This window comes from Ctenopharyngodon idella, chromosome 7 (genome assembly GCF_019924925.1).
Source record: "Ctenopharyngodon idella isolate HZGC_01 chromosome 7, HZGC01, whole genome shotgun sequence".
Classification (NCBI taxonomy): domain Eukaryota; kingdom Metazoa; phylum Chordata; class Actinopteri; order Cypriniformes; family Xenocyprididae; genus Ctenopharyngodon; species Ctenopharyngodon idella.
The window spans coordinates 48,409,817-48,434,245 of record NC_067226.1 but is presented as its reverse complement, the minus strand read 5'-3'; the positions used below and the strand labels follow the sequence as shown (position 1 = coordinate 48,434,245).

The window sequence follows — 24,429 nt, the reverse complement described above, 5'->3', positions numbered from 1 at the left end:
TTAAAGCATTTACCTTTTTGACCACCATGTTTCCAAACTCATCAGTGTATTGCTCTTCTGTCACTGTCTGAGGAGGGATTTCGGGCATCTCGTCACCCTAAAAAAAATAAAAAAATAATAATAATAACCATACAAAATTGACATGTAACACAAGCAAAATTTACATGTAAACTGTTTGTAAAACATGTTCTAAATGAACAAATTATTTCCAAAGAAATGTGTTCTGTTTTAATGAGATCATGAAGTGTTGCTGTAAGAATATAATTTAAATTGACTCCACCTACATTCATAGAAATTGATTTATACAAGCACAGTTTTATTTTATTTTATTCTTTTTTTTTTTTTTTTTTTTTTTTTAAACTTCAGTCCTGAGAGACAAATACTTTTATGGGAAATGAAATATAGTTTATGTTTTCTTTTATTATATCAGCAAATGAAAATACTTCCATTGTTCAATATCCCCCCAAAACATGTAAATGGAGGTCCATCGACACCAACTCACACATCCAGAACAGGTACCTGAATTATAACTCGGCGGCGCACCACCCTGGTGGTCAAAACCTCCTCCTCTGAACTATCAGACAGCAAACCTAGTTCCTCAGCTATTTCCTAAGAGTAGCAGAGATGCATTGTGGTCGCATGTCTCAAGTACTACTGTATATCTCATATACTTGCATGTCACACCATGCAAAGCCAATGTACTCTGAAAGTTCATTTTACTTTTTTTTTTTTTTAGTAAAAACAGTTATTTTCAGCAGTGTTATTATGTCTACATGTGTCTTCTCAGCAGTTTAACAGCTTTTGATGTAAACTGTAGACAGTTTACTCTGTCTGTTACTCTGTCAACAGACACTGTCAAATGATGACAATAAAAAGACTGCACTGCTGGGGATAGAAACCAACCAAAATCATGCAGTCAAGAAAATAAGTTAGTTTCAAAAATGGATGCTTGTCAATTGTCACATTATATCCAATAACCAAAGTTACTTCAGATAAAGCAAAGGAATGCACCAACACAATCTCATTTCAGTTTGTAACTATTTTACATTTTGGTGAACTGGTGATCTCATTCATATGTTTTTGTACGATCTGCTTACGCCCCAGTGACGGGTATGTTAGGGTGGGGTTAGGGGTGGACCTTCATGCTTACGTTTTTGTCTAATATTCATATGTTTTTTGTACAATTCACATCATACAAATTCACATGAAATCACCACCCCGTAGGATAGTTTTCCCGTGAGATCAGATTGCGCGTACACATATAAACTGATTTTAAATTGAAACACCAAACATTAGCTTGCTGGCATTTTGAAATGCTCCATTAGGGCTTAAATCAGTTTGTTAGCACAGGCCAGGGAGTTACAGCACTGAGGTCATGCTACATGGCTTACCCTCCCTAGAAAGTCATCATCGTCATCATATTGAAATCTCTCCATTGGAGGTAGCTCTTCAGCAAATGAATGATCACCTGTATAATCGTAAGGGAAAGACTTCTCACCAGCCTCACCAGTGTATTCATCCTCTGGCTCAAGAACTATGGGTAGGTCCTCACTGCCCCAGGATAAGGGCCGATCATCCTTTTTCAACTGGGTGTATTCTCTAAGTTTAGGTATGTCTGTCAGGTATTCAGGGCTGCTTGATAAAGATGGAAGTTCCTCAACTTGGTAAATTGCTTGAGGAACATCTAAAAGTTCTGATAATCCAACCTCTGGGTCAGATGTCTCAGAAAATGTTTGTTGGCAATCAAAAAACTCTGCATCTGACTCGGTGCTATCCGTGTGAACAAGTCTTGGTCTGGATTTAAGATTGAGACTATAAAGTGGAGAGTCAACATCTAAAACTGCAGTGGCATCTAACTGCATCTGGTCGCATGTCAGTTTTGTAGGCATCTCAGAGGCTTTGAGCTCTTGAGTCTCTTCCAGAGTACAAGGTGTCATGGCAGCTACAAATGGATAAGTTCCAGGTAAGGCTAAACTTGATTCAGGCTCATCATCACCAAATGATGGTAATGTCTGTTCAAATTTAGAGACAACGCATTTAAAGTCAGGGGAAAGCTGAACAACCTCTGCAGTACAAGGAATCATCTTGCCTAGAGATTCATGGGACTCTGGCAAATTCCCTTGATCAGAAGAGGATGTGCTAATTATTGGAGAGATGGAACTTAAATCAGTTAGTGACACCTGAAAACTTGTTGATGGTGTCTTCACAGATCTTGAGAGCAAATTTTTGTGATCAGGTGATTCGAGACTCAAACTAAATACAGAGGATTCAATTTGATTTAGTTCAACTCTTCTGTGAGAGTCTTTGAGATGAAACTGAAAAGAATTTACTTGCAGTACATGTGATGCTTTAGGCTCTTCAGGTGATGAATCAGAAGTGGATTTGTGGGCTTCCAAGTCAAAGACTGGTTGAGATCTGTTCTGCTCAGGTATGTTGGGGACACATGTGGCCAGAGATGACTCTTTCAATGATTCACGGGTCAATAAGGATGCTGTCAACTTTATTTGAGGCTCTAAACTTTTTGAAATGGATAATGCATCTCCTTTTCTTAAACATAAATCTTTCACTTGAGGCTCTAAACGAATGTCCTTTGAGACACTGTCCTGTGCAAAATGAAAGGGAACAAAACAATGTTTCTCCCCATTTGTAATAATTACTTCACACAAATTCAATAGATTTTATTGCACGGAAAGATTGAAAAGATTAACATGCATTAACATCCGATGCAAAATACGGATGTCTCTCCAAGGCAGGTGTTCCCAATCCTGTTCCTGGAGATCTACCTTCCTGCAAAGTTGAACTCCAACTCTGATCAAACAGAAATGAACCAGCTAATTTCGATCTTCAAGAGAACTTGATAATTACAATCAGGTTTGCTGGATCAGGTTTAGATCTGAACTCTGCAGGTAGGGAGATTTCCAGGAACAGCATTGGGCACCTCTGCTCTAAGGCTAAGATTCAAACATGCAGTTGAGAATAAGTCTTATGACAAATTATAAGAGTCTTAAAATTAGACAAAACCATTATGGTGTATTAGTTTACATTCTGAGAATGGACCATTTTCTCAACACTGCTAAAAGCTACATTTAGTCTTGATTTGTTAGTAGATACAGAATTGTGATAATCTGTTTCGGGGTAGGTTTGACACCACATTCATCTTAGTTCATACATTGTTATAAACTCACAAGATTCACAGCTGCATGCTCAACCTCTTACCCTTTTATTGGTGTCTTGAGGGAATAGTTTTCTTGAGTCATGCCCTAGATCTTCTCTTTGTTGCTGTGAACTTTCCGTGTGTTGATTGTCATCTCTTTCATGGATTATGAGGCCTTTACTTTCATTCTTTGCATATGAGCCTGTTGCTGTAATTACATCCCTTTCTTCACAGTAAGTAATTGTCTTTGTTACACCTTCTGTGTCCTTTTGTGCTTGCTCTAAGGCTATATCATGAGATGGGTTTGGTTTTAGGCCATCATCAAATGCACATTTAATCTTAATTTCAGAAACCGTTTGAAGCCCCTCTGTTTCAGGTGGAGACTTGATTTGTGCTGTGCATTGTTCAAATGTCACTAGATTCAGCAAAGCAGAATCATCTTTGAGGACAGATAGATCTTTCTTTATCTCATCAATGTCAGAAAATGTCAAATCATTCAAATTCTCATAAAACTCCTCATATTCAGATTCAATCACTGATTCAGGAGATTCAGATTGATAAATTGTCTCAAAAAGTAAAGGTTCTGGAGTAACCATTTCAGTTAGTTCTGTTTCTAATGTTGCTGCTTCAGGTGATGGGTTTCGCAGTTCAAGACAGAACATCTGGGGTGATGAGGACCTAGAATCGGTATCTGAAATATCGGCGATAGATGATAAAGGTCTGTTTTCAGACATGATCCATTGGGGCAGTGGATACCATGATGAGCATGATTCCGGAAACACTGAGTAAATATCAGAACTCTGATCATTACACAATGAAGGGGACAGTGGAGTGAAAATGGATTGGTGCTGCATGAGTACCACACTAAACTGTTCATTTGGAACTGGTGATGGAGTTGAGTATTCAGGTATAGGTGAATCAGATGAAAGACTTCGAAATTCATTCAGTGAGCATGTTGTCTCAGGAGATGAGGGTCGACTTTCGAACAAAAACTCTGCACATGGTAAAGAAGGTCTGTGCTCAGGAACTGGTGAATCAGGAGAGAGTTGTCTGTACTCATTCATGGATGTATATGATTCTGGTGAGGATGCTCTCCTATCTGAATTGTCCATTAGACATGGATATAAACTTGTACAATAAAACAAAGAATCTGTGGAAAGTGCTTGATCAAAGGATTCTGCTTGCACATGTGATTGCAGAGAACTGGTGTAAACAGGTGAAGAATATTTTTCAGAACTGCTTTGTTCAGTGTATTCATTATTTGCCTTAATTTCTGGAGAAGTCTTAAAAATCTCCTTTCTACGTCCAGCATACTCAAACACACCTGGCTTTGAACAGAAAGTTTCACCTCTATATTGAGGATCATACATATTGGATATCAATGATGAGGGTACAGCTTTGTACACAAGCTTATACTGAGGCACAGTCTTGTGTAATGACAGATATGTCACAGTATTGGATACTTCTTGGCCAAGTGATTCTTGGCTTTCATCAACAGTCTGATTGTGTTCTATTTCTAAATGATGTTGATCCACAGGAGATATTTTACCTGACTCAGGAGACAAGGGTCTATTTTCAGTCCATGTATTGCTCTCAGATGCTAAGCTTGCCATGTCAAATTCTATATCAGACACAATTGATTCTAGGGAGGATGATCTATATGTGGCTTTTTGGGTGACATTTACATACACTGACGATTTAAAGTCATAAATAGGTGATTCTGGTGATAATGGTCTTTTTTCATTCAAGGACATGATTGATTCAGGTGAGGATGTTCTTTGTTCAGTAGTTTGAGGTGCAAAAACCCAAAGCTCAATGTCTGTGTCTGATGATAGTGACTCAGAAGACTCTGATCGGTATAAATTCATTGCTGATATTTTATGTATACAAGAAAATTGTGGAACTGGTGAGTCTGGAGATAATGGTCTACACTCTTCCAATGATATAAAGGATTCTGGAGATGCTCGATCTACTATAGACATTGCTGTATGAGGTGACATTGGTCTGTAATCACTTTCTGAATCAGGGGAGAGTGGTCTATGCTCAATTTCTGATATTACTGATTCAGGAGAGTCAGGTCTTTGCTCTGTACTGATGTCTGACTGATAGAATTCATTTTCGACATCCAAAGAGACTGGAGAAGCTGACTGGGAATCTGATTCTGGCATGACAAGTGTCAATGTTAATGGTGTGAACTCAGGAACAGGTGAATCAGGGGACAGTGGTCTGCTTTCATTTACCGATGCCAGTGAATCAGGTGATGACAGTCTAAGATCAATCAGTGAGTCATTAAATACATCTGTGCTTATATCTAATTCTGATAATATTGGCCCTCTAGTGAACAGGTCTTCAAAGTAACTTTTGTATTCTGTATTCTCTGAGCACAGCGATTGAGGTGAACATGATCTAGATCCTGTTACTGGCAAAGTGCTCTGAGCGAATAATGCACCGAATTGAATTACAGGTGAATCAGGGGACAGTGGTCTAATCTCAATTTCTGATATTGTAGACTGAGGAGAGTCAGATCTTTCCTCTGGATTAAGGTCAGAATAACACAATTCATTTTCAACATCCAAAGTGACTGATTCTGGGGAGGTTGGTCGGGAGCCTGAAAGTGGCATGATAAATGTGTGTGTGGCCGGTGTGAAATCAGGAATAGGTGAATCAGGGGACAGAGGTCTGTTTTCATTAACTGATGTGATTGACTCAGATGAGGACCTTCTAAGGTCCATCACCAAGTCATCAAATACATCTGTCTGCATATCTATTTCTGATAGTATTGAATCAGGAGATAGTGACATGTAACCTGTTACTATTGTTGGTTCAAAATGATTGGTATAATATTGATATATTGGAGAATCAGGAGATAAAGATCTAGAGTCAGATCTCTCTCCATTTATAGACTCTGTTGATTCTGGAGAAGAATCTTGGGTTAAAACATTTAATTCCCATTCTTCATCTGATAATGCAGATTCAGGGGATGAGGACCTATAATCTGTTACCGAAATTGATTCAAAAACTGCTGGAAAATACTGTGGTGTAGGTGAGTCTGGAGATAGGGGTCTACATTCATTCATGGACCCATTTGACTGTGGAGAAGACCCTCTAATGTCTTCCAAAAGCATGGCAGATTCATGTGACATGGGTCTCCATTCAGGCAAGGAATCTGAGGAAAGTGGTCTTTTGTTAGTATCTGATAAAATTGAATCTGGGGAATCTGGTCGATTATCTATAGTTAGCAATTCTTCAAGGCAAGGTTCATATTCTATATTCTCTAAGCACAGAGATTGAGGTGAACATGATCTAGATCCTGTTACTGGCAAAGTACTCTGAGGGAATAATGCCATGAATTGAGGTACAGGGGAATCAGGGGACAGTGGTCTTATCTCAATCTCTGATATTGTAGACTGAGGAGAGTCAGATCTTTGCTCTGGATTAAGGTCAGATTGACACAATTCATTTTCAACATCCAAACTGACTGTTTCTGGGGAGGTTGGTCGGGAGCCTGAAAGTGGCATGATAAATGTGTGTGTGGCCGATGTGAAATCAGGAATAGGTGAATCAGGGGACAGAGGTCTGTTTTCATTAACTGATGTGATTGACTCAGACGAGGACCTTCTAAGGTGCATCAACAAGTCATCAAATACATCTGTGTGTATATCTATTTCTGATAGTATTGATTCAGGAGATTGTGATATGTAACCTGTTACTATTGTTGGTTCAAACCAATTGGTGTAATACTGATATATTGGAGAATCAGGAGATAAAGATCTTGAGTCAGATGATTCTTCATTTAAAGATTCTGTTGATTCTGGAGAAGAATCTTTGGTTAAAACATTTAATTCCCATTCTTCCTCTGAAAATGCAGATTCAGGGGAAGAGGACATATAATCTGTTACAGAAACTGATTCAAAACCTGCTGGAAAATACTGTGGTGTAGGTGAGTCTGGAGATAGGGGTCGACATTCATTCATGGATTCATTTGACTGTGGAGAAGACCCTCTAATGTCTTCCAAAAGCATGGCAGAATCAGGAGACATGGGTCTCCATTCAGGCAAGGAGTCTGGGGTAAGTGGTCTTTTGTCAGTATCTGATAAAATTGAATCGGGGGAATCTGGTCGATACTCTGTAGTTACTAATTCTTCAAGGTAAGATTCATATTCTGTATTCTCTGAGCACAGCGATTGAGGTGAACATGATCTAGATCCTGTTACCGGCAAAGTACCCTGAGTGAATAATTCACTGAATTGAGGTACAGGGGAATCAGGGGACAGTGGTCTAATCTCAGTCTCTGATATTGTAGACTGAGGAGAGTCAGATCTTTGCTCTGGTTTAAAGTCAGATTGACACAATTTGTTTTCAAGATCCAAAGTGACTGATTCTGGGGAGGTTGGTCGGGAGACTGAAAGTGGCATGATAAATGTGTGTGTGGCCGGTGTGAAATCAGGAATAGGTGAATCAGGGGACAGAGGTCTGTTTTCATTAACTGATGTGATTGACTCAGACGAGGACCTTCTAAGGTCCATGACCAAGTCATCCAATATATCTGTCTGCATATCTATTTCTGATAGTATTGATTCAGGAGATAGTGATATGTAACCTGTTACTATTGTTGGTTCAAACCAATTGGTGTAATACTGATATATTGGAGAATCGGGAGATAAAGATCTTGAGTCAGATGTTTCTTCATTTATAGATTCTGTTGATTCTGGAGAAGAATCTTTGGTTAAAACATTTAATTCCCATTCTTCCTCTGATAATGCAGATTCAGGGGATGAGGACCTATCATTTGTACCAGAAATTGATTCAAAAACTGCTGGAAAATACTGTGGTGTAGGTGAGTCTGGAGATAGGGGTCGACATTCATTCATGGACCCATTTGACTGTGGAGAAGACCGTCTAACGTCTTCCAAAAGCATGGCAGATTCAGGAGACATGGGTCTCCATTCAGGCAAGGAGTCTGGGGTAAGTGGTCTTTTGTCAGTATCTGATAAAATTGAATCGGGGGAATCTGGTCGATACTCTGTAGTTACTAATTCTTCAAGGTAAGATTCATATTCTGTACTCTCTGAGCACAGCGATTGAGGTGAACATGATCTAGATCCTGTTACCGGCAAAGTACCCTGAGTGAATAATTCACTGAATTGAGGTACAGGGGAATCAGGGGACAGTGGTCTAATCTCAATCTCTGATATTGTAGACTGAGGAGAGTCAGATCTTTGCTCTGGATTAAAGTCAGATTGACACAATTTGTTTTCAAGATCCAAAGTGACTGATTCTGGGGAGGTTGGTCGAGAGCCTGAAAGTGGCATGACAAATGTGTGTGTGGCCGGTGTGAAATCAGGAATAGGTGAATCAGGGGACAGAGGTCTGTTTTCATTAACTGATGTGATTGACTCAGACGAGGACCTTCTAAGGTCCATCACCAAGTCATCAAATACATCTGTGTGCATATCTATTTCTGATAGTATTGATTCAGAAGATGGTGATATGTAACCTGTTACTATTGTTGGTTCAAACCAACTGGTGTAATACTGATATATTGGAGAATCAGGAGATAAAGATCTTGAGTCAGATGTTTCTTCATTTATAGATTCTGTTGATTCTGGAGAAGAATCTTGGGTTAAAACATTTAATTCCCATTCTTCCTCTGAAAATGCAGATTCAGGGGATGAGGACATATAATCTGTACCAGAAATTGATTCAAAAACTGCTGGAAAATATTGTGGTGTAGGTGAGTCTGGAGATAGGGGTCGACATTCATTCATGGACCCATTTGACTGAGGAGAAGACCGTCTAATGTCTTCCAAAAGCATGGCAGATTCAGGTGACATGGGTCTCCATTCAGGCAAGCAGTCTGGAGAAAGTGGTCTTTTGTCAGTATCTGATAAAACTGAATCGGGGGAATCTGGTCGATACTCTGTAGTTACTAATTCTTCAAGGTAAGATTCATATTCTGTACTCTCTGAGCACAGTGATTGAGGTGAACATGATCTGGATCCTGTTACTGGCAAAGTACCCTGAGCGAATAATTCACTGAATTGAGGTACAGGGGAATCAGGGGACAGTGGTCTAATCTCAGTCTCTGATATTGTAGACTGAGGAGAGTCAGATCTTTGCTCTGGTTTAAAGTCAGATTGACACAATTTGTTTTCAAGATCCAAAGTGACTGATTCTGGGGAGGTTGGTCGGGAGCCTGAAAGTGGCATGATAAATGTGTGTGTGGCCGGTGTGAAATCAGGAATAGGTGAATCAGGGGACAGAGGTCTGTTTTCATTAACTGATGTGATTGACTCAGACGAGGACCTTCTAAGGTCCATGACCAAGTCATCCAATATATCTGTGTGCATATCTATTTCTGATAGTATTGATTCAGAAGATGGTGATATGTAACCTGTTACTATTGTTGGTTCAAACCAATTGGTGTAATACTGATATATTGGAGAATCAGGAGATAAAGATCTTGAGTCAGATGTTTCTTCATTTATAGATTCTGTTGATTCTGGAGAAGAATCTTGGGTTAAAACATTTAATTCCCATTCTTCATCTGATAATGCAGATTCAGGGGATGAGGACCTATAATCTGTACCAGAAATTGATTCAAAAACTGCTGGAAAATACTGTGGTGTAGGTGAGTCTGGAGATAGGGGTCGACATTCATTCATGGACCCATTTGACTGTGGAGAAGACCGTCTAATGTCTTCCAAAAGCATGGCAGATTCAGGAGACATGGGTCTCCATTCAGGCAAGGAGTCTGGATATAGTGGTCTTTTATCAGTATCTGATAAAACTGAATCGGGGGAATCTGGTCGATACTCTGTAGTTACTAATTCTTCAAGGTAAGATTCATATTCTGTATTCTCTGAGCACAGCGATTGAGGTGAACAAGATCTAGATCCTGTTACTGGCAAAGTACCCTGAGCGAATAATTCACTGAATTGAGGTACAGGGGAATCAGGGGACAGTGGTCTAATCTCAATCTCTGATATTGTAGACTGAGGAGAGTCAGATCTTTGCTCTGGTTTAAAGTCAGATTGACACAATTTGTTTTCAAGATCCAAAGTGACTGATTCTGGGGAGGTTGGTCGGGAGCCTGAAAGTGGCATGATAAATGTGTGTGTGGCCGGTGTGAAATCAGGAATAGGTGAATCAGGGGACAGATGTCTGTTTTCATTAATTGATGTGATTGACTCAGATGAAGTCCTTCTAAGGTCCATGACCAAGTCATCAAATACATCTGTCTGCATATCTATTTCTGATAGTATTGATTCAGGAGATAGTGATATGTAACCTGTTACTATTGTTGGTTCAAACCAATTGGTGTAATACTGATATATTGGAGAATCAGGAGATAAAGATCTTGAGTCAGATGTTTCTTCATTTATAGATTCTGTTGATTCTGGAGAAGAATCTTTGGTTAAAACATTTAATTCCCATTCTTCCTCTGAAAATGCAGATTCAGGGGATGAGGACCTATCATTTGTACCAGAAATTGATTCAAAAACTGCTGGAAAATACTGTGGTGTAGGTGAGTCTGGAGATAGGGGTCGACATTCATTCATGGACCCATTTGACTGTGGAGAAGACCGTCTAATGTCTTCCAAAAGCATGGCAGATTCAGGTGACATGGGTCTCCATTCAGGCAAGGAGTCTGGGGTAAGTGGTCTTTTGTCAGTATCTGATAAAACTGAGTCGGGGGAATCTGGTCGATACTCTGTAGTTACTAATTCTTCAAGGTAAGATTCATATTCTGTATTCTCTGAGCACAGCGATTGAGGTGAACATGATCTAGATCCTGTTACTGGCAAAGTACCCTGAGTGAATAATTCACTGAATTGAGGTACAGGGGAATCAGGGGACAATGGTCTAATCTCAATCTCTGATATTGTAGACTGAGGAGAGTCAGATCTTTGCTCTGGTTTAAAGTCAGATTGACACAATTTGTTTTCAAGATCCAAAGTGACTGATTCTGTGGAGGTTGGTCGAGAGCCTGAAAGTGGCATGACAAATGTGTGTGTGGCCGGTGTGAAATCAGGAATAGGTGAATCAGGGGACAGAGGTCTGTTTTCATTAACTGATGTGATTGACTCAGACGAGGACCTTCTAAGGTCCATCACCAAGTCATCAAATACATCTGTGTGCATATCTATTTCTGATAGTATTGATTCAGAAGATGGTGATATGTAACCTGTTACTATTGTTGGTTCAAACCAATTGGTGTAATACTGATATATTGGAGAATCAGGAGATAAAGATCTTGAGTCAGATGTTTCTTCATTTATAGATTCTGTTGATTCTGGAGAAGAATCTTGGGTTAAAACATTTAATTCCCATTCTTCCTCTGATAATGCAGATTCAGGGGATGAGGACCTATCATTTGTACCAGAAATTGATTCAAAAACTGCTGGAAAATACTGTGGTGTAGGTGAGTCTGGGGATAGTGGTCTACATTCATTCATGGACCCATTTGACTGTGGAGAAGACCCTCTAATGTCTTCCAAAAGAATGGCAGATTTAGGTGACATGGGTCTCCATTCAGGCAAGGAGTCTGGAGAAAGTGGTCTTTTGTCAGTATCTGATAAAATTGAATCGGGGGAATCTGGTCGATTATCTATAGTTAGCAATTCCTCAGGGCAAGGTTCATATTCTGTTTTTTCTGAGCACAGCGATTGAGGTGAATATGATCTAGATCCTGTTACTGGAAAGATACTCTGAGAGAAAAATCCAGTGAATTCAGCTACAGGCGAGTCAGGAGATAGTGGTCTGAACTCATTAACTGATGCTACTGATTCAGGAGACAAGGGTCTACACTCGCTTACTTCAAGTGTATCATCCAGCACAAGTGATTCTGGAGATATGGGTCTAAATTGATGATGTGACTCGGACAAAAGTGGTTTGTGTTCACATTGGAACATTGCTGGACTTTCAAAATTCACTTGTATCTGAGGTAAATCCTGAGCCAAAGTTATTGACTTCAAAGCAACAAGCTTGGAGCAGAATGTCCTGCCCTTGTAGTGTGGATCAAATATCTTAGCAATACGATTACTAAGCATAGCTTTAGACATAAAAGTAAACTTTGGTTTTGGCAATTGACTTGTGCTTTGTTCTTCATTGTATAAAGATTCAGTGGGCTCAATAGCTAATATTTTTTGAGAGTATGTTTCCTCTATTGGCTTGCTTTCAAAAGTGACACTTTCTACTATAACCTTGGACAAAGGAACCTCCTCAGACTCTGAAATGTAAGATTCTGGGGATTCTGATCTTGGTTCGTAGAGCGAGGACTCACACTGAGAATATTCCATATCTGATGTTTCTAATTCAGGAGATGAGTCTCTATGGCTCCAAAATGGAATGACATTAAAGTGCAATGTGGTTCTATATACAGGTAAAGGTGAATCAGGTGAAAGGGGTCTGTGTTCATTAATCGATGTAAATGATTCAGGAGATGATAGTCGGGTTTCAGGTAGTTCTTCTGATATTGCTTTGCTTTCATTGTCTGAGAGGCCTGACTCGTCTGAATCAGATCTATACACTTTAGTAGGTATGAACCATTCCCACATTGTTTGAGTAAAGCTGGGAGGAGGAGAATCAGGAGAGAGGCATCTCTGCCTATTGAGAGATGCAGTTGATTCAGGGGATGATGGTCGACTTCCATCTAGACACTCTAATGATATCTGATCACAATCTATGTCTGAAACTTCAGACTGCAACGAGGGTGATCTATATCCTGTCATGAGTGCCGAAGAGTCATTTTTCACTTCTGTTGCAAAACAAGGTATTGGGGAGTCAGGGGAAAGTACTCTGTATTCATTTACAGAAGCTATTGATTCTGGAGAAGATGGTCTTAATTCAGTCAAGAATACATATGGAGATGAAGTATAGCTTTCTATACTCATCTCTGTGGATGGTTCCCTATCTGAAATGTCAGAACTGATGGACACAGGAGACCAAGATCTATTTGATTCAGGCGATAATGATCGGTAGAGAATCACAGAACCAGGTGAAATTGGTCTTTCTGTGTCATCAGTCATCAGCAAATAAGATGCTGATGGTGTATCTTCTGTATATCCTGCAAGAGGGACCATTTTTTCACCAGGTACAGGGAATGTTTTGTATTCTTCAACATATATTTTTAATTCAGGTGTGTCATTTTCAAAAGCAGTTGGCAAAGGTGTAGCTGGCCTAAAATCAGGCAATGGAGAGTCAACAGAGAGAAGAGTGCAGTCATTTAGAGAAGTTACAGATTCAGGTGAAGATACTCTTAATTCCGCCATTAATATGCACGAGTCTGGAGAAGATGGTCTGTATTCAAATGGTATTGGTGAGTCTAAAGGCAAGGAGACCACTGATTCTGGTGAGGATGATCTATATTCAGATGAAGTCATTCCAAGGTTGTCAACATACTCAAACTCTGGAGACAATGATCGTAGCTCAAATTGGGATGTTAAAGGTGTAAGAGTTCTATACGTCACAACTTCTACTGAGCTAGGGGTTGTATATTTAGTTTTTGTGAATTTAGCATTGGTTTGTTTGATTAGAGTAATTGGTATGGTTATTTCAACTCTTGCTTCTGAAGACCCAGAATCAGTTATTGGAAGTGATAATATATGTGGCTGCTCAGTAACTGAATCAAGTGACATTTGGTTGAGTGTAGAGGTGGTAATCTTCTCTGTAATTCCACTTTCAAATGCAGCAGGCATGCTAAGTTGCTGAGGAGGACTGGAAATTGTTTGTGCTAAGCTTTGTACTCCTTCAGTAGACAGTTCTGTAAAGCTGACTGATTGGTTGACATCAATATCTTTGGAAACATCTGGAGACTCTTGTACACAGGCAGGGTTGATGTTACAATTCACTTCCTCCACAGAAGAAATCTCATTTTCAGGGGACTTATAGGTCTCTGCAATTACACTCTTTTTATGTAGCTGAAGTGAAACATAACTTTCACCAAAAAGGGTTCTATAGAATCTGTCAGAAACTTCCTCAACGTGGCGCTTTATATACTCCTCACTTTCACTTTCAGCTTCATATTTAATAGGTGATGTAGATACAGTTTCTGTCTTTTCACTTGACAGAGATGTAAAGGAAGTAATTGTACTAGAGACATGTGTGGTAAGATATTCTTCAGAATCTTGCTTGAGTTCCACATACAACTCACTGAAATCTGGTTCGACATTCTCTGATTCCAACAGTGTGTGCCCAAAATCTGACAGGGTTGATTGTCTCTGACTCAGTTTGTACCCTTCCATTGAATTTATGGGTGGGACCTTCAGTTCATCATCCTGTTGGGTGGAGACTGGGATAAACTGACCCCCAGTTGCTCCTAACTCTTGGAGAGGATCATCCACAGTTTCATGTATATCATTTGATGATTTGTCAGGAATAGTACCACCTTCGTACACTGTGTCACAAACGTGAGACTGTAGTCTCCAGGGAGCAGTTTTGTACAGGGTAAAGAAGGGACTTACTTGTTTGATAGTGCCTGGAAATTGTTTCTGCAGTCCAGCCATATCAAAAGAACTATGTGTTGGGGCCCTGACCACCCTGACAAATACAGAATCAAATTTAAATTGCTTAATATATTTTAATACATTTTCAATGTATAGGTCAGAAATAAAATTGACTTACTCTGAACCCATCTCTTTGTCTGTCAACAACCTCTCTTTCTGGGAATCAATGAGGGAAGACACATTGCAGGAGAGATCCTCAACAGATGCCACCAGAGGCCCAGGTTCTGACCCTCTTTGCTCAGCGCGACCCGGCCTGGGGCTGTCCATATCCTCCTGAAGCGCTGAAAAACCTGCAAAGGCCAATATAGTTTCTGTTGTACGGCTGTAAAATAATTGTAATAGTAATGCAGTGGATCATCATCTTCTGTAAAGTTAGAAATAACATCAGCCATACCTTCACTATGATCCAATGATATGGTTTGCTCAATTTCGGCGTAGGTGTGTGATGACTGGTCTTGACTGGACTGGATGATTTTTGTTTCAATGAGATGCACAATGTCCATGCGATTTATTTTTGTAAGTGTCTTCATCAAAGTGTTCTCTGCTGATAAGTGGAGAGATCTTATGTATACTTTTGTCCACTAGAATGCAACATACAACTAGATATGTAAATGAGTGATTCCCTTCTGATTGAGTGATGCCATAATATCATAATTTGTTCCCCTTTACTGTGCACATAACAAGCATCACTACACTGCCCTGTGATTAATGGTATATGTCCACTGGTACATTGGTGGTGGCTGAGGGGAAATCCTAAACAAATTATTTAAAGTTCACTGCTCTTTGATTCAATAGTGTTTGTTATATCTGGTGATTAGAACAATGAAAATTCATAGAATCTAAAGGAAAACATGATCAGTAGTCTTACCTGCAGTGTTTTTGCCCTCTCTTTCTTTCCATAGCCTTATGAGTGCATGGCTTTGGTCTTGTAGAGAATTTGGATTCTCATTTCTTATCTGTTTGATCTGTATCTCACTGAATTCAAGTTCTTGAGCCAATTCTGTTTGAATAAAAACACATTGGTAATGAGTCATGCATTTAATTCAGGACAACAAAGTATCCTTATGAAACAAAGTGACCTTATGACTGCAATGCAATATGTATTAATATATAATAAGGTTTACAACAATAAAGAGTCAGCATGACAATTATTGCAAACCAATGCAACCATTACTTGAATGTATCCCAACTTAATAAATAATTCTACCATTTTAACCAAGTACTGTACCACATAGTGCATTTCAAAAATGTCTGTATAGAGCAGACGTTTCCAAACTTTTTGAAACCAAGACACCTCTTATTATACATAGACTTTGTCTAGCTCTGTCAATATCTAAGCTCTCTGCTCATAGTCATTGTTAACTTAATTAATGTAATGACAAAAGTACTGTAAGTCAGTTAATTGATATTCAAATAAACTCCAAAATATTCATTTTAATTATAAATATTAATTTTAATGTTACATAAATATTTTATATTGAACCTTTTGTTTTTTAAAGAATTACATTCCCTGCCATTTCATTCAGTGTCATGTTGGAAATGTTAGTTCCTCTTATATTTGTTCTCCCTTGTACTATGCTGCCATAACTACTTAATGTATTGTTTTCTGACTGAGATGCCACATTGGATATTCAAGTGTTTCAAAATTGCTGCCCCTCTCGTGGTTTGAATAGGTTCATGTTTTTGTCTGCTAGTTCATGGCCGTTCGATCACAGCATGCTTCCAAAACTTAAATATATATACATATTTAAAATATTGAAAGGAGCAGAGATTGTGTAGCACTCATAGTCAGTCATCGGGGCAACCAGGGCTCTGCAGCACCCAGTTAGGGAACCACTGGTATAGAGGTAAGCTGCTTACCTGACCAGCTGAAACCAAGGTGGTCTGCTATTACAGCCAGGCGTGCTTCTTTCCTGTCAGCCTCATCCTGTGGATCTACTGCAAATTCCAGCAAATCAGCAAAAGACACATAAGCACACAAATCTAATACTGGTAGTCATGTACAAATAACTATTTACAACACTAAGTTAAATAAGGTCACTGGCTTTCTCATGTAAAAGATATTCATTTTAAATTATACTTTTAAAACTAACATTTCTGAGCAAATATGCTACAGAAACCATTATCATTTTAGATTAGTTTCAAGCAATGAGCAAAGACAAAACTATCAATCATGAATAAATACTATGAATAACTGTCCCAGGATTTGTGAACATGATAAAAATGTAATATCAACTGCAACTCATAACTGATGTTTTAAATTGAATTAATTTTGTCATAAACCTATATGCAGTCAGTAAATACACTGGCATTACAAACATTAGATAAATACTCCCCACTGCATCTGGTTTTATATTAATCTTGAGACTTATGTCAGATAAAAGGAAAGGAGACAGTCACAAACATAGCCCAAACATCAAAGAAGCACCACGAAGAGTTGAAGCATTAGTTACAACACAGAGAAGCAGCACTTTCATCACTGAGGTGCTGAGGCAGATGAGAAAGAGATAATGGGCCCCAAGAGATGGGGGATACCTTGACTTCGGACTTTATCAGCAGGGATTCGTTCCATCTGCGTCTCAACAGGGTTGTCCCATCTGGGCCTAATGACCAAGGAATCCTCAGGGAAAGGCATTTGCATGTCAAGGAAAGGTTCACTCTCTATTACTGAGGCATCGATGGTGATGCTTTTATCATCAGATAAGGCAGCAGCCCCCTGTTTGTCTTTCTCTGCCTGAGCCAAACTCTCCACTACCTTAGCTGCCTCATGACTAATCTCTTCACAAAATGCAACAGATTGTTTGTTTGTGTCAGTGGGCCGGGACTTTTTTTGTTTTGCTGGTGTGGAAGTTTGAATTGGCTGACCAGGCTTTCCCCTGACTGGTAGTCTTGAAGGAAGTGTCTTAGTTGTGCTGGATAGGTCAGTGCTTGTTGGACGTCTCTGGTCCTTTTTTGTTGGTTTCTTGGTGGAATCGCTTTCACAGAAGCTCTTGGCTTTGGAAGACTTTGTTAAACTTGAGGTTATGGGTGGGCCTGTGTCTGTCTCAGATTTTCTCCTCGATTGAGGTTTTATGGGCAACTTCGACTTCTTATCCTTGGAAAGTTCTACACTTTCAGACCTGAGGGAGCTGGCCTTAACAGGGATTCGGGATTTTGGTTTCTCCTCCTCTTTGGAGGTGGACATATCTTTTCTAGTCGTAGATGTTTGAGAGGTTGCAGTATAACTTTTAGAGACAAGTTTACTTTTAGATTCTGTCTTTTCTATGATTTTGGTTTGTTCTATAACTGAGTGCTGATCCTCTGGGGAGGAATCTGAGAACTCTTGGTCCTGTTGGGAATGAACTGACCTAGTAGTAGTTGACATTGCTGTCTGAACATTGGCTATGACCGTATCAGTGTAACCAGGATCAGATATTAACTGTCCCTCACTCATTACTTTGTCTGATTTAATCTCTGCTGTTTCTGGCATTCTTTGATCCTCCTCTGAGGTTTTGGTTGATACAGGAACACCCAATGTAATGGGGGTTTTAGACTTTAAAACATCTGACTTTGTAGCTGCAGCCAGATTAACCTCAGTAGGAGAATGTACAGATAAATCTGCAGCCTCTTTAGAGAGGTCATTATCCTCCTCTGCTTTTATCTGCAAAGAGAGGTTACAACCAACCTCATTCTCATCCTCATTCCCTGCCCTACCAGGTCCACTCCCTCCTTCTTCAGCTATGCCCTCTTCAATAGGTTGCTCTATTTGGTAAAATGCAAAGCCTTCCTCCTCGTAACTCCTTTTTGTCATGTCTATCGCACCACTTCTTGTCATCTCAAAAAGTTTTCCCTCTTGGAAGAGGAAAGGATTTTGTTCACTTGTTGGTGTACCCTCCTCAGTTGGTGTCCTTGCTGGTGTTGTGTCTGGAGTCGCCCCTTGGGAATGCCGTTCTACAACCAGACCCAAGATCTTTTGCTCTTCCTCTTTGACTCTTGCTGCAAATGCATCATCATCTTCTCGCATTGAATTCCAGGTGTCTGTCTCTGCTTTTGCTGTAACTCCTCTAGACTCAGTCTTAGGAGGTTCCTCCTCAGCATCATCTTCCTCTGTGTCATCATAAATACATATTTCTGGTTTAAATGTTTCTCCTGTTTGCCCAATAACAATTGGAATAGAATCAATATCTAGGCTGCCACTACAAATATCAACATAAGATGCCCCTGTATGCCTCATGTAATCACCTTTAATCTCATCTGTTACATTAGACTCTTCCTGACTAGGCAATGTGTAATCAACGTTTTGGTAATTAGCTGCCTCGTTCTGCTTTTCATGACTGTAAATTTCTTGATTTCCTTTTGATCTTTTTAAGCTTTGCTCTTTTTGTTCATCAGTTATATTTGCAGCCAGATTGTTGCTGTTAGAGGCAGTTTTATTCAACTGTACTAACTCTGAATCAACATATTCTTTGTCCTTAAATTTCTCACTATGAGATTCTTGAAGGTGTGGTTTTATGGTATGCTTTTCTGAGACAGACTGAGGTCTCCTCATTGCTGATTCAGCTGAAGATGCTGCACTTTGGGCCATGGTTTGTTGAATGTCCTCAGCAGTTTGGGGGCTCTTACGTATACCTGCTGGAAAAGGAGAGGGAGGTTGTACTTTAATGATCGGTTCAACAGACCGTGCTATCTCTGATGCTTGGTTGGGTTCAGTAAACCCAACATCATCCACAGAGGATGTTTCATATTTGGCTGTAAGCGCAAACAGTCTGATGCTGTCTGATGTCTGAGAAGATTCACTATCTTTTCTATTGTCCTTTTTGTCTTTTTCATCTTGTTCCATTTCATCAAATGTTTTTATTTTGGCAGCCATTTTAAACATCTCTTCCTCTGGAGTAATTTTCCTCTGTGTCAGGCCACACTTCAACTCATCATCTTCTACTGTCTCCTCTGGGATTACTGATGGCTTAAAGGGAACAATCAGGACCATGGGGTCTGGGGTTTTGGGATTGACCTCATAACTTACCTCTTCAGAACTTGGTGTGTCAGGGGAGAGAGGACTCTTACCCGAACTTGTCATCAGGGACGTCTGCTCACAACTGTCATCGTCGGCATTACCCTCCTGTTCTTTGAGCATTCTACTACGCAAACTCTCTGGGGGGATTTCAGGGGCTTTGGAGGATGTCAGGGGCCCTGTGGTCACACTGGGTTGTTCTACTGTAGGTGGAAAAGCCAGGTTGGTTTTCATCTCTACGGGACTGTTTTCTAAAGAGTCACGGCAAGGGGATTCATTTGTTGGACTAGGTTCAATAGAGTCTGGGGTTTTATGGGAAGAGTTGTCTTCCATCAAGGGACTACCCTCTAAAGAGTCTTTGTGGCTAATGGTAAAAGAGTCATCAGCTACTGGACTAAGGGTCTCTGAATCTTGGTGTCTAAGAGGCAGCACTAAACCACCATGATCCTGTGTAGCTGCCCTTGAGGCCAGGAAGTCAGCAGAGGTTGGTGTTGCTTGACCATCAAAGGATTCGTCATCACTCAAAAAACTCTCTAGTGTTTCAGATGCTCTTTTAGTTAGTTTTCGAGATTTAGATGGCTTGGATGACACAGAAACAATGTCCATGTCAACAGAAGTTTTTTCACCCTCAAAGTTCACCCCCCTATTCCTATGAGGAATAGACATAGACTCACTTTTTGTTGGCTCATCCACTGCTTTGCTCAATGCTGGATGATGAATTGCAGCCTCAGATGCCTGTTCATTAGTTGTCATCATCTCAGTAGAAAAGGAAACAGATATTTTACTTGTCTTGACCTTAGGGGTGACTGCTACTGATTTTGAGGACTTTGAGAGTATAGACTGAGCTGGGCTTTTTGGTGATAATGAGAGGCTCTCAGGGCTTGTTTCTGGAGTTTCGGCCATGCCCTCATGTTTGCAACTTTCCTCAGAACTCAATGGGGCTTCCACTTCAGCAAGACTGGCACTGGGTGAGTCGATCAATGCTTCATGTTTTACACTGTCAGAGCTGTCATCAAATGCATTGTTCTCTGTACTATCAGGCAAAAGATCTCTGCCATGTTTTGATAAACTTTGAGGAACAGTTGTTGTCGTGCTTGAGTGAGTAGAGGGACCTGCTGACTCTATTCCAGAAACCACACCCTCACCACTCTTCTGACTTGCTTTTGCATCTTCTTCAAAGTCTTTAGAGTGTTTTACGTGTGGACTAATTTTGACTTCTTTTTCTTCATGGTGACCTTCAGGCTTTAAAACGTCAAGAGACACTTCTTCATGTGATTTAGCTTGGGGAAGACATTGTGACTTTGTGAGTATAGCCTCTGGTTTACTCACTGTTGTGTGTTCTGTTTTGGAAGATGATTTGTGCTCAAAGAGCCCAGACTTTCTTTTTGAGGGGTCTTGGCCAGTTTGAAATGCTCTCATTAATTCTCTTACAGACATGGTTTCTTCTAGACTTCCAGGCTCAGGCTTAGGTGACCTAGAAGGAGACTGTTTCTGGGGTGTAGAAGTTTGTTTTTTCAGGCCTGATGTTTTCTGGTCTTTGACAACAGAAGATGCTTTGCCTTCTGTTGCTTTATATGGAGGTTTTTGGCCTGTCTGTTTTTTATGACCTTTTTGTTCTTCCTCCACTTTCTTTTGAAGAGCTTTAACTTTCTCTTTAATGGAACCAATTGGTGTCTCCTCAACCACTGGTGATACAGGAGACTTTTTTTGGTCTCCAGGTACAGGTAGGAAGGCATCCCCTTCGGAAGACTTCTCGGTACTCTTACTAACGTTACTTTCTTTTGTGCTAAATGATTGGGTTTCTTCTGTGTGTCCTTGAGGCCCTTTCCTCCTGACTGGCTTTTTCACTTCTGTTGTATGGGCTTTAGAGTCTTTTGTCACTGTAGCGACTATTTTTCGACCACCTCTGCGCAGAACAACCTCAGTGAACCTTTGCTGTGATGGAGTCTCTTGGGATGCAGGCATAGATGATTCAGGTGCATCCAATAAGTATTCCTTAACTTCACCAGTGGAAACAGTGTCCATGCCAGACCTGTCCCTAGCACCCTTTGGTCTCTGTGATCCTCTGTTGACTCTAACTTCCTTTAGAAGCGATTCTTGAGATTCGAAAGCAGCCATCATTTTGGCTTCTTCAATTTCACTTTCTGTTAGGAGAACCCACCCCTCATCCTTCCTATATGGACGACTCTCTGTTTTTGCAGACTCTTCCTTGTCAAATGTTCCACTTCTCAGAATTTCACTAACTTTCTCCAAATCCTCTTTGACTTTTTCCATGATCTCAAAAGGCTCTGCTGACACCTCCTCCACCCCCTTATCTAAATAATCCCCTTGCATAGGACCTGCTTTCTCTGAGGAATCAGTGGTCAGAATAGCAGTCATTTTGATAAGGTCTTGTTTCATCTCTGACACTTCAGAGAGTAAATCTGGACTTGCAAGCGCCGGGGAGTCTCGGATCAAGTGTGTTTTCAGGAATGATGTTTCAGTTGTTTCAGTGTCTTCATCATCTTCCATTTGGATGACATTTAAGGAGCAAATTAACCAAAATTTAAATTAAAGGGACAGAGATTGGAAAAGGACATAAGGGATAAATTCATAGCTTCAAGGACCAGAAGGCATCAAGATGACAAAAATGGTATGTGGACTGTGGGAGGATGAGTGGAGAGTCTACTGGACTTATGGGAGAATAACAACTGCAAAGCAAATACTAACCAAATCTTAAAGACAATGGAAGAATAAGCAAGAAACTTGCTTATCCACATTTGGTTTAACAACGCACTCACACACACACAAAAAGACAAACTAATGTGATATTTAAAAGGGAGACAAAAATAAGCCAACCCAAACACTGGGACATATACTGAAAAACAGTAACACAAAGTAGACATTGCTCAAGATGTATAACTCATGTCTACAGAAGAAGAAAGAGAGAAAGAGAGAATTCAAGAGAGAACTCAATAAAACTGAACTCATAAAAACAAGTATTTAATGTTTTTTAAAGAAAGCCAGTGATATGCAACTGAAACTGAATTTAATATCAAATTAAAGGTGTTTTTAGGATATGGAAATAAACGCATTTGAAAAACATAACATACACTCTCAGAATAAAATGTGCAAAAATTTGACCTTTAGGGGTACAACATCCTGTCATGGGGACAGTGGCCTTAAAGGGACATCTTTGTACCTTATTTACCCATTAAGGTTCATAATAGTAAAGGTACATATTACTACTCTAAGGTATTAAAATGCACCTTTTATGAGTAAATTAGGTACAAAGTTGTCATTTTAAGGGCACTGCCCCAGTGACAAGCTGTTGTACTACTAAAGGCACGATTTTTGCACGTTTTCAGACAGTGAACTGAAAGTAAAATATTGAAAAATTATTTTGAATATTAGTAGTTGCAATGATGAACAATGTTAAACAAAGATCAGTACTGAAAAAAATCATACACACAAGACAGCATTCAAAACATGAATGTTATTTCCTTGGTAAATTTGGTAAACTTGTTAGTGTGTAGTAAGTTTGAGGTAGTAATAGATTTGAATTCCAATTCATACTTACACCTGAACTGAGACTAGTGTATGTACTATACTTACAGGTTACATTACATAGTGTGGTGATTTAAATATTCTCTAAAGCAACAGTAAGCAAACTATGCAATATTAATATTCAACCGATGAAGCCACATATCTACAAAAAAGGGCACTGACTAGTTTAAACACAGGTTTATATTATATGCAAACTTTAATGTTTTGTACATTCATACATAAAGAGAGGGAATCCTCTTACTAGGCTGTCTTACATGAACACTTTGTTTATGTGTAAAAATGCAGGGGCACCAAAGAAAAGGTACTAAGGAGGGTGACTGCTACAGATTTGGATGGGAATCATAATTTGCTTTGCAGATTGTTATTGTGTTTAATGAAGGGAGTAGGGATCTAAAACAGTTGAAAACATAAACATCACCACAGTATGAATGAAGTTCACATTGTGTGCAAAGAGACAGAGACAAAAACTTCTCTTTCTATCAAAATTCAGAATAAAACATCAATATATATTTATATTAGGTGTGTAACGGTACCAAAAATTTTCATTATGGGTCTTTCGGTTCAGAATAGTGTTGTTTTAACCACTGCACATGCAGAACTTCTGTGTTCTGTGTGTTTAACAGACCTCAATGAACGAGTGCCACGCATATGTGTCAAATAGACGGAACGGATTGGAATGGGGCCGCAATAACTCTAACCTAATTCTAATATATGTTGCTAACGTATTTTGCATTCAGAATTGTAAGCACTTCAAATATCTTCTCCTAATTACAACAGCACCAGCATAAATTACAACGGCATAAACTGCAATGTGTGTTGCTGCCAGTTGCAGCAATATTGATTGAGAGAGCCAAAAAAAAAAATTTGTTAAATAAATAACATGGTTATTTATAGTGTTTTTGTGTACCGTTACACCCCTAGTATGTCGATAGTTAACTCACTCAGACACACGGTTACTTTACAGAATGTTAATATCATGCTTAGTGAGTTATTTTACAGTGGTGACATTCTCAGTTAGTAAGTTCAGTGGAAAAGTATCAACATATTTTAATTAATTAAACTTGATATCTTACATTTCTCAAGCGTTCGGCTCGTCTGTAAAGAAAAAAGAGGTGAAGAAAATTCAATTGTATACATGCTATGAATGAACAGACGTATATGTTTAGCTTAAAACTGCCAATTTACTTTCTTTCTTCATGCTATTTGACCCCACATAAGTTGTCTGCGTGATA

The 24,429-nt window shown here is 39.5% G+C and overlaps 1 protein-coding gene across 18 annotated transcripts in view; it reads right to left on the bottom strand.

The window, feature by feature from the left end:
• The window catches only part of ank2b (ankyrin 2b, neuronal), a 112,067-nt gene that overhangs the window by 4,999 nt on the left and 82,639 nt on the right, over window positions 1–24,429 (bottom strand). For 14 of the 18 annotated variants that reach the window (XM_051901323.1, XM_051901318.1, XM_051901319.1 and 11 more), the window contains 8 exons: window positions 24,271–24,292; window positions 17,197–22,155; window positions 16,522–16,599; window positions 15,530–15,661; window positions 15,056–15,205; window positions 14,780–14,951; window positions 14,620–14,695; window positions 14–97 (listed from right to left, as the gene is read on the bottom strand). In XM_051901323.1, the coding sequence (XP_051757283.1) occupies window positions 14–97; window positions 14,620–14,695; window positions 14,780–14,951; window positions 15,056–15,205; window positions 15,530–15,661; window positions 16,522–16,599; window positions 17,197–22,155; window positions 24,271–24,292 (5,673 nt within the window). Of the gene's footprint in view, window positions 1–13; window positions 98–519; window positions 610–1,391; window positions 2,604–3,216; window positions 9,093–14,619; window positions 14,696–14,779; window positions 14,952–15,055; window positions 15,206–15,529; window positions 15,662–16,521; window positions 16,600–17,196; window positions 22,156–24,270; window positions 24,293–24,429 lie in introns of those variants that run through there. The other 4 variants (XM_051901334.1, XM_051901331.1, XM_051901330.1 and 1 more) reach the window with 4 other exon arrangements.